This window comes from Ostrinia furnacalis, unplaced genomic scaffold (assembly GCF_004193835.3).
Source record: "Ostrinia furnacalis isolate ACB-3 unplaced genomic scaffold, ASM419383v2 OfSCF4105, whole genome shotgun sequence".
Taxonomy (NCBI): Eukaryota; Metazoa; Arthropoda; class Insecta; order Lepidoptera; family Crambidae; genus Ostrinia; species Ostrinia furnacalis.
Window position 1 is genome coordinate 255402 of NW_021134344.1, and position 11396 is coordinate 266797.

At 38.2% G+C, this 11396-nt stretch overlaps 1 protein-coding gene across 1 annotated transcript; it reads left to right on the forward strand.

Moving 5' to 3' along the window:
* Positions 1-662: 662 nt before the first annotated feature.
* LOC114358726 (uncharacterized) lies at positions 663-10994 on the forward strand. The gene is made up of 6 exons (XM_028312762.1): positions 663-756; positions 7030-7218; positions 8456-8643; positions 9033-9252; positions 9821-10049; positions 10294-10994. The coding sequence occupies exons 1-6, from the start codon at positions 663-665 to the stop codon at positions 10760-10762; spliced, it is 1389 nt and encodes a 462-aa protein (XP_028168563.1). The 3' UTR covers positions 10763-10994.
* Positions 10995-11396: the final 402 nt, after the last annotated feature.

Genomic DNA, 11396 nt, shown 5'->3' on the forward strand with positions numbered 1-11396 from the left:
CTGTTCTGGGCCTTAGCGGTTCTGATACTTCAATATGAAGTATCAACTCAGACGTGGTCGCTTAGTTTATGGCTCAAGGTCACCAAAATGGCGATAGAGCGTGCTATGTTCGGTAATAGTCGCAAGAAGCACTTGGATGCGGGCAGTGCAGGACCGGTGGTTGTAAAAATCCTTTGGGGGAGGCCTTTGTATAGCAGTAGACTTCGTTTGGTCGAAAACAAACGAACGAAAAATACCATTTGCATTATCAGAAGGCACAAATAATTGTAAACGAGACTGATCTTTCTCTCATCACTCTAAGTGAAAAGTGAACCTTCTGTTTCTTCCTTTATTTGTGGCTTGAGGCTAGGTGCGCAGACTTTTTTATAATTACCGTCTGAAAATGTTAAATGGCTTTACGCGAGAAGTTTCTTTTAGTAGAATGATAGGTTTAATTTACATGACAGAAACTCTATCTTTGTAAACTCAAAAACGGAAAATGGAAAGTTACAAATGCCCACCTATAAAATTATCACTCTTCATTCTGTCTAGGAAAATTTGAAGTAAAAACCATGTATTTATTAGTGTACCGTTGGTATTTACGCCAATCATTTAATTAAGCGACTATAACCCAAAGGTGACTGAGGTAACCGATCTGACTGGCAGTCTGACAACAGAAAAAGATGGCGAAGATCGAGCGGAGAACTGTATCCGCCTATACAATCGACCACGACCATTCTGCCAAGAGCGAAACGACTGAGATGAAAAAGCCCAACGGTGCCGGACTGGCCGAATAGAGATTGGAGGCACGCTGGTATAGGGATGATTCCTGGGGAAAAAAGCAAGTTTGAATTATTCCGTCGGTTAACTTATCAAAAAATACTCGACACGTATTTTTCACTTTTTCAAACTAATTAAAATTGAAATAGATACAGCGCGCCAAAGTTCAAAAGAAGAGAAGAAGAGACTAAGGGGTGCTTAAAAGTGTCCAATATTTTTTGATAATGTAATTGACACACTAAAATGTTTTTTTAAGGAAACTAGCCTTTTCAACCTACGAGTACCTACACGGCAGAACAATTTTATATAAACCCTGACCTTTCTAATCGGTTACACCTTAAAGACACCACCGAATCAATTAAGCCGCTGACTCGCCAAATCCCAGGAATGTTCCAAAAGTCCAAAATTCCAAATCACATCCAAAGGAATCATTTAATTAGCCCACTCGCCGTCTCAAACCGTTTCTACGTGATCAGTCTTTTAAAAGGTTAATTAGAAATTCCGCGGGATTACACTGTAAACAAACCGATGTTGGTTCATTGGTTTTTCATGTTAATTGGATTTTGCGAGTTAATTTGTGAGTTGCCTTTTGTCTAGATTCATCATAATACTTGAAATCATTGTAGGGGTACAATTATAGTTGTCTGCAAAGAGAATCAATGGTTGCTAATTATGAAGTAGGCGTATTATTATACTGCGATATTGAAAATCTCGTTAATTAATGAATGATGAATTCGAACTGAATAAGTAACAACGAAAACAATGAGGAATATTACTCGTATAACGGATGACATGACCAAAAGTGTTTATGTTGCCGACAATGTATAAATAAAGCAGAAGACAATACACTGTGTAATTACTGTCCATTTAGAACGTTCTATAGGTAACATTTTTAATTTTATTATATTGTGTGCAGTAATGTTATCCATTATTTTTTATTTAAACGAAAGTTAGTTTTTCTGAACTTTCGAAGCTTGCCACAATAAAGCCTTGTAGTGGTAAGAAATCTATAGGAAAAAGTATGAATTCAATGGGTAAGAGCAATGTTTTAGATTTTAAGAATTGGGGTATTGTGAATAGGACAGTAATTGTATACAGCCTTAATGTCCCATCTGTATTGTCATTGTTCATGTGTGATTAATGCTGAGTCTGACACGTTTCCAAGTGTCATTTTAATTGAATACGTTTCTGTTGCTCTGAATACACAATCGGTTCAATGACCCTTGTGATAAGTACTTGTCCTTTTGAATGCGAAGGGCGAAATCGATCAGATGAGAAAATTAGTTTTAAGCTTTAAGTAGACTCATAATTTCATGTAACTACCATATGACGAGTAGGTACGAATAAGTAATAAGATATTTTGCTGTTTATTTTCGTATACGGCATTAAAAGAACAATTAGGTAGGTACTTAGTTTGTTTTTTTAACTTATTTTGTACAAAAAAAACAAAGAACAATAGAAAGCATAGGAATTGCTAAAAAACATGTTTTGGAACAGTATTGATATTTTTTGACATTGAAATGTTTGGGCGTGTCGGCAGAGAAACATTTTATAAGCATCTTTTATAACTTTCAAACATTTTTATAGGCTGAAACTGTTTAGTTTCCGAACCATTCCTATCAAATTACCCATCTAAAATGTTTTACAACCTTTTACAGCCGTTACCAACTGTTTAGTTCACAATCCAATCACCAAAACATCCAATACAGTTCAGCTATCTTGGAAGCATCGGCCATCCAATTTGCAGATCCGATCGTTGTTCGGCAAAAATCATACCTATACTCCGCGCCAATGGAAACTGGCAATTTCGTAAATCCATTATGATAAAAAGCTACTCTTTTATAGGAAAATCATCATCATCATCATCATCATCATATTATTATAGGAAAATAGATAGATAAATATGAAAACCAAAGAAACCGACATAAACTTAATTGACAGTGTAGCGAATGGGGCAGAAAAGTTCTCGAGTGACCATGGGCCAGAAGACGTAGTGTGAACAGTACTCCCGGTCCTACTAGGCGGACCGACGATCTGGCGAAGGTCATCGCAAGACCGGTCATTGTGAAAATCCTTAGGGGAGGCCTTTATCCAGCAGTGGACGTGATTTGGAACGAATCACGAACGAATGAACAAAAAATCTACTGAAAGAGAGATAAATTGAATCCCTAACAGTATTTCACATTGAAAGAAAGAAAGAAAGAAAGAAAGATACATTTATTACAACGGACATCACACAAAATACAGGCAATTACATAGACATGACAGTGGCACATAATAATAAAAGAAGAAAAAATAAAAACAAGAGCAAACTGAGCAGTGCCACCCATCCACCAACAAGATGCCCACTGCAACGGGACCCCACTCAGCATATGCCGTGGCCCACGGTGACGAAGGCCACGGCGCTGGTTTTCAGTGTGCCCCATGCCGAGTGAGGGTCACGGACCATTGATAAAATAAATAAAATAGTGAGCTGCATAAAATTGTCTAGATAAACATACATAAATAGTAATTGCAATATAATGTCATTTCTCCAGATATATCCAAAATTCGAATCGATATCAAAGTTATTCGACTGTTTATTGTAAAATTTCCCGGATTCTACTGGCGAAGGGTATACATATTGTGGGGAGACACGGACGGGCTCGTCCTATCTCGATCAGCGGACTGTTGGTGTCGATTGATTTCGTGTTCTCGCATTTTGGCAGTGTAAAGGGCTGTAGCCGTTTGGAGGGTTTAGATTATTTACTGGTATATCCCCTATTCGGGCTGGAAGACGTAGCGTGGGCAGGCCTCCTACTAGGTGGACCGACGATCTGGTAAAGGTCGCGGGAAGAGCCTGGATGCGGGCAGCGCAGGACCGTTCATTGTGGAAAACCTTGGGGGAGGCCTTTGTCCAGCAGTGGACGTCATTTGGCTGAAAAAAAAAAAAAATATCCCCTTGGTTTCTTTGAAACCGTTTAGAAACATGGTTAAGAGCGGTATTAAAGGAAAATGAAACATTGTGGTGACTCTGTTGCATATTATTTTGAAGCAAGATCTTAATCGCTTCATTGTAGCTAATTGCACATTAGGTACCTACTGGCACAGATTTGTCAAGTGGCGACACTTAGGGAAATAATTTAAAGATTTTATTTTAGTGTCTAGTTCACTGGTAGTCTCTTTCTTTACAAGATAAAAATGCGACATTCCATTGGTGCTCGATTTTAGTCGATTTTATACTCGCTCTACTAGCCTGTTTTGAGGCTGTACTCTCTATTTAATAATATCTATCTATCATACAGCTATTGAAGTATTGTTACGTCTTATTTGAATAGTGTAAGTAATTGGTGCTACCGTTCTATTCATAAATAAATAAATAAATCAGTTTCAAAAAAGCAAACAAAAATTGGTAATTAATAAGTAAGTTTTTAACCTACTTAACCCTTTAAAAGTACAAGTTACTAAATAAATAATACCCACTTGTACTTTTAAAGGGTTAAGTAGGTTAAAAAAAGATCAACTTGTACTTTTTAAGACGCTGGCCATTCCCACACTTTTCGTAAACCGTTTTAACGTCTTACTCTCGTATTTCCAAAGAATTCCTGCATTTCCCAAGGGCCCTTCATAATCTTGACACACTTCGACAATACTGAAATACCCTCGACATTCCCAGGTTTGTAAGCACCTGAATTTTTCGGTTCTTACATAAAAATATTAATTTTATATGAAACCCGAACGTAAAGTTTAATCTTTCAGTACATCTGCTTTTTACGAGTAAACGCATAAAACAGAAATGTTCCAGTGAAAAAAAGAATACTACAAATGGCCTATAAAGCGGATTTTATATGTCTACAAACGTTTTGTAGTGAATCCTAAGTATGCCACATAAACAATGCTGACGAAGTTATTATTGTTTTACTACAAAATAAGCACTCTATCTATAAGACGTAGGTGGAACTTTTATAGTAAGGACCCACTAGAATTTAATGTGTTTGTTGATTTAGGTAGTGAGATAAACTAGAATCCAATTTTAAAATAATATTTTTATTTTTCCACACAACAATGTCTCAAATCGTGGGTGTCGTGGGTATCTAATAACTTAGATTATTACTACTTATATTGATAGAGTACCTACTTTTTGAATACATACGACGGGATTGCTACCATGTACCTTAATTTAACCATGGCGCTTGCAACAGTGCCGAAATATCGGAAACTCAAAATTAAGGTACATGGTAGCAAAAGCAATCCCGTGAGTAATAATAATTATGTTAGTGACCATGAAAGTTTAAAACAACGTACAAAATTAACAGCCACTTCAAATAAATACAACAACGACCGAATTCTGAATTCAACCTTATCAATAGAAAGCGATATCTTTAACATCCCAGTTCAAGAAAGAGATTATGATTACGATGAAGATTGTGACACAATTATCAAAACTCATGGACTTGTTTATTCTCATTTCCACGATTTTATTGTTATACATTTTAAACATGACGATTCTCGTTTTAAATCTGACGTTTGCAAATTATTTCCGCAGTCAATACAAAAACAACAAGAATAATAACTGTGCAATGCGAAACCACACGCCAAAGTGCAATTACCCACATTTCGCGAACTTTCTGAACGCTGCCATTGTATTCCATACAAAGTGAAGCAAAAGAATATAACCGCCTTTAAGAAAAAGGCTTGGAAGATTTTTGAAGAACTTTAATCTCGTAAGACCGAAGAGTAAATTGTGTCGACTTCTAAGTATCGCCGAATGTGCTTTCAGAAGAACGAATAATTTGAAGTAGTAAACGCCGAGCACTTCGAGTAAAAAAAATTCTATCTTAGAGATTTTCTTTTGCATTCATATTTTCAGGGGCCCTATATAATAGTGCATAGAGCTTATTTTAGGTGAAAAATATTAAAAAAATGTTTTCTCTTAAAAGAACATTCGGTATTACAGACTTTAAAAAGGAAAAGTAAATAAATTGTATTTTATACTTTAAAGTAAAACATAAATGTAACCTTCTTAATAAATTAATACTATATAAAGATACAATAACGATATTAATAAATGTAACTGAAAAGGAACAACGGTTTTAATTTTATTTAATGTTTCATATTTAGTACTTTTAAAAGTACTATCGGTTTTATAACATACACAAATGATAGGTTAAAATGTACAAGAAGTAAAGTGAATATTCATGTTAATTATAATATTTACTAAACTAAAAATCAGAACGTTCTCATGGTAAATATTCTCAATCATATCATTATTTTAAAAGTCCAATACTCAATCCCATCTCAATAGAAAAAATATACAAAAATAAAACTTTCACCATCAAGACCGAATGTTCCTTGCAAAGAACTTTTATTTTTAAACTAAAAAAAATCTTACAAAACTACTTCAAATTGGGAAAAATAATTTTTTTGCTTGTTTAGCAGTATTTTAACTTAAATTATACTGGTCANCTCTTTTCTTTCGATAGGCGCGAATTTTTGAACTTAAATTTATCGCTAAAGTTTTAGTTCCTCTGATGGCACATCCGGCGATACTTCGAAGTCACTTCCGAAAATGTCTCGGCGTTACTGACTACAAAGTTTCAGTTCCTTCTGAGGCACATCCGGGCTTACGAGGAAGGAGCGCAACAGAAACCGAACCGTTCTTTATGTTGAATTTTATAACTCGTATTCGTTTTGTAAGGAAACTGATAAGTACTCGTCGAGAAAAGAACTGACTGAAGTCTTCTTGAAAAAATGTTATATGACTACGGTATTCTATGAAACAGATAAAGCTGTCGTTTTATTATTTGAAAGAGGGTTGTATTGTAATATGTAATATTTTCATAAATTTTACTCCCAGTATAAATAAGTGATCGGTGTTGTCGGGAACTGACTGCCAATTCGAGGGTAAACTAGCACAATCCCCACCGTCTGCCGGACTATTGTTATAAGGTCACTCATAGCACGAGCTTTTAACGGAAATAATTTATACTTTTTCCGGTACGAATTATTAGTTCTTATAAAGTTGTAAGTAGATATTATTTTTTAATAATATAAATAAGTGTAGGTTTTTACTACGCATTGTCAAAAGCAACACCGCAATTCGTTTATTCGTTCGTTTCAGCCGAATGACGTCTACTGCTGAATAAAGGCCTCCTCCAAGGATTGCCACTATGATCGGTCCTGCGCCGCCCGCATCCAGGCACCTCGCGCTACTTTCACCAGATCGCATTCATAATTTTAGCATTTCCCAAACTTGTATCTTGAAACTAAACAACTTTCTTCTTGTTCCAGAACGCCTCAATGTCCTCTACGAGAGGAACTGGACCCGGCTGGTCCACGAGCAGCTCAGGAAGTTCGAGTCGTCCATCGTGGCCGCGGCCAGGCAGTCCTCGGAGACGCAGCCGCCCGAGTTGGCCATGGACTCTAAGTGGACCTTCTCGGGTGCTCTGATATACTGCATCACTTTAATTACTACTATAGGTACGTTCTTTTATTTATGTGTCTGGGGCATGGCAGTGCCCCCGCCAAGTCGAGCGCCAATCGCAGTAAGGAACCATAGACTTGGCACGACTTTGTCTAGATTTCATTACTTTTTAGAGATACAACAGCTCCATCGAGACTTGGCTAGTTTTTTACAGAATGTTTTTGGTGGGTGTACTTTACCACCAAGGTTTTGTCCTAGAAAGATAAATGAATGAATCTTGCAGCCGGTATTCCAAAAATACATGCTAATCTAGAAGATAGGAATCCAGCAAGTTCCTGATAAAATTCTCATCAACCTTCTGGTTCTTCGAGAGTTAACATCAGAGCAAAGTGACCTTAACGAAGGCCTCGAGAAAAAGGATTCTTCCTTCCTTCTTTCTACTTATAGAATTAGTCTGAGTTGCACCATCTTACTTTAACTTTGACAAACGTCAAAAATCTGTCAAACTCCATAAAATAATCGCCGGTTACCGTTATAGTTACGGTCCAAGTAACGTCAACTCAGCCTTAATGAAAATAAAAAATCCCATCTGTTCAACTTGGGAAGTGCAGGCTAAGATTAGGCGCACACCGTTGCTTTTTCGTCGGCCGATAGTTTAGTCGGGCAGTTGATCAGTATGGGCATGTATGGGAGTGCACACACTACGCCGATTCGATTTGGCCGATTCTTCATACAATTTAAAATCGGACACAACTATCGGCCAACTAAGAATCAACGGTGTGCGCCTACTCTAAGCATTTGGTAAATTTTAGAGGAACTTCTTAAGCCTAGAACGCACTATGCGGTTAGCCGGAATGCGGCGGTAGGCCGCACATCGATTATTACATGAAACCGCATGATAACGACGCACTATCATGCAGCTGTTTCAATACATATTTTTAACCGGACGGCTGACCGCATTCCGGCTAACCGCATAGTGCGTTCTAGCAGAGTAAATACAAATGAGTAGATCATCTTCATAGAAACGCCTGAGTGCGGTTTGTATGTGAGCGCGCCAATACGTATGCGGCGCGCACGCACACACTGACAAAATTCAGCGTACCTCACTCACCGCTAATCCACGCTAAATTGTCTTAAAGATGACCTACTCATTTGTATTTACTCTGGTTCTAGGCCTTCCTGTAGTGGAGATTAGAGGACCTGACGATGATGATCACGATACTTATCGTACAACCCAACCAATATAAAGACCAACTACGAATATTGTCCACTCTACTTCACACCTTATTCCAGGATATGGAAACGTCTCGCCCCGTACAGCTGCGGGCAGAGCAGCGACGGTGGCGTACGCTGCTGCTGGAGTGCCTTTGACCCTGGCCTGTCTAGCTGGCCTAGGAGCCTCGCTAGCCAGACTGGCCCGGCTGGCCTGGCTGAGGGCTACCAAAGGGAAAGTACCCAATACATGGCGGAAGGATGGTGAGGTGAGTAATTTAAAAAATAACAAAAATTTATTATCCACTATTTTTCTAATTGATTCCATATTCTCATATTCATAAACATTCTACAAACTAGATATTAGTTACAGAATTTATATTAGAACCGATATAACTTCTATTTGCTTTATTGGATAAACAATATTTCAAAGTCTAAGTCATCGCATCGATTTTAATTCAATTAAAACTCAAGCATTATTCACCGTCGTCTAATAAACTGTGGTTATTGTGCTAATGTAACTAAAATGATTAAAGCATAATTTGACCGAATTCATACATTTATAAATTCAACCAACTTAAAAGTTGTGTTTGAAAGTCGAATTTATGGCGTTTTAATATCGGGTGAATCATTTTTTGTGATTTTCTTCCATCACCAGCTCGAAAACCACCTCCAACTCCACGAGCAGCAGCGCCTCCTGCCACAGCCAGCAGAGAACAACCAGTACACCTCGTTCCCTCCTCGAAGCCACAGATCCCCCGGGACTGTGAGGGCCCGGGCCGGAGACAGAGGTCAATATTCGCAAGTATTCGAGAGGGCCCCCACGAGCCCTCGGGCCGCCACGCTCGGTCGTATCAAGCGCAGTGCCTTGGCTGATGGTGAGCTTATGTTTTGTGGCTTTTAGACTAGGATAGNGACCTAGGTTAGGTAACCTCAAGTACCTTTACTGGTGCTCTAGCAATGTAAATAAATCGTCTACATACCTACTAGGTACTTAGTGTTGAACCTGGACTGACTTATAGTAGGGTTATTTGCCTTGTGTGACTAACTTATGAGTAAAATGTGTTGGTGATGGTAACTCAAAGAAACCGATTTGTATGAATAAGGCACTTTAACGTTAGGTATAATACCAGCAATCGAATGATTTGTTTTTAAGTAATGTAGCTATTGATTGAAGAATAAAAGATTGATGATTGTGATATGAATTGTTTAGAAGTATGTGATATGAAACAAAGACTCCATTAGAACCGATGGATTTGACATTATAATCGATTTCTTAATTACGAACAAAACAAAACCCCGAAAGACAAACCCGTAAGGTCATGTTGGATTGACATTGACCTTTGGTGATCGATACTGTAAATACCGGGCGCTTCATCGCTACGCTTTCATTGTACGCACGCCAACTTAGTCCTTGTTCACCAACTAAAGTGTTTTTGTTCTCAGAGCCGCATTCCTCCTCAGCTCTTCAAACGCAGACGTTGGATCGCAAGAAGACGTTTGGGAGTATGAAGTGTCTGGCCACAGTTCACGGGCCAGGTCGGGGCAGAGGCAGAAATACCATTCAGAGGCCGCGAGGTGCTGTGATTGAGCAACTCATAGCTGAAGAATGTGGGGAGATCCCGCTGCATAGGAGTCAAGAGGATTTAGACGATTCTGAGGATCCTGATGAATCGTAAGTTATTTTCACCAATTACTAGGGTAACGGAAATAAATACAAATAATGTAAATAAAGAGGAGGGCGGGTCACCACAATAATGACACCTTGTCATGTTGTTTATATTAATTTTAATAAAGAGAAAGCGTAATAATTCATATTAAAAATCATACTTATAATTATTGAAACATCTAGACTCACGATTTCATCTATGAGTTAATTTTTACGTAAGTCTTAATTACAGTTTAAATATTCGTTACAGAATATGTCCACACGACACGCCCTCCCGAGTGCCTTTGATCTGGAACGACGAGAGCAAATCCAAGAGTTGTGCAGTTCCCACCAGCAGCGCCTCGACCAGCGTGCAGCATCACCACACCATAGACCACTGTCACGTCCCCATCGGCATCGTGCTCTTCCTCCTCTTCGCCTACATCTGTGTGGGCGCGGCCATCTTCTCCGCTTGGGAGAACTGGTCCTTCCTCGACGCCGCTTACTTCTGCTTCATCGCTCTCGCCACTATCGGCTTCGGAGACTTCGTCCCCACCAGCTTCCTCACCTCCAAACAAAGCACGGAGACCTCCAAAAGCGAATACATCCAAATGGTCGCCTGCTGTGCCTACCTCGTCTTCGGACTCATCCTAATAGCCATGTCCTTCAGTCTCCTTCAAGATGAAGTCGTGGCTAGGTGTACCCAGCTAGCCAATAACCTGGGGCTGTCGAAACAATGACAATACGAGAAGAGCGACTGCAGCTCTACAGACAATCATCTCAGGATGTTATGATCGTTGTTATAAGGAACTTCAATCCGTTTACACGGAACGTACTTCTTAATAATGGAATTGTATTTCATGTTACCACTGTATAAAAAAAATATTTTCTCATATTATCAGCATGATTGATCTTTATGGGTGAAATTGAAACTTTTTACGGAATTTGTACTCGAAATTGAATGACGATTGTGATGTAAATAATGTATAAAATATTTATAAAAGCAAGGCTGAAATTGTAATGAAACAATAAAATTGTGTTGAAACGTACTTCTACATTATTCAACCTTTTTATAAGTTTTTACTAGGAAAAGTTTTCAGATATTCACAATCGATATCAGTAATAATTTAACTTTAGAAAGTAACCATTCCAGACAATGATTACCTACCTACAAAATGTAGACTAACAAAGTTTCAAAATAAAGTTTTAAAAGTCAAAAGTAAAGCTATGAGAGTACCAAGTCATGGAGGGACATGATGTTATTTTAAAAAGAATGTCATCAAAGAGAACACAGCTTGCACCGACCCAGTAAACCGAATTTTAAGTGTTCCATTTAACCCTGCAAAAAACAAAATAGGCAATTTAACACGGTCT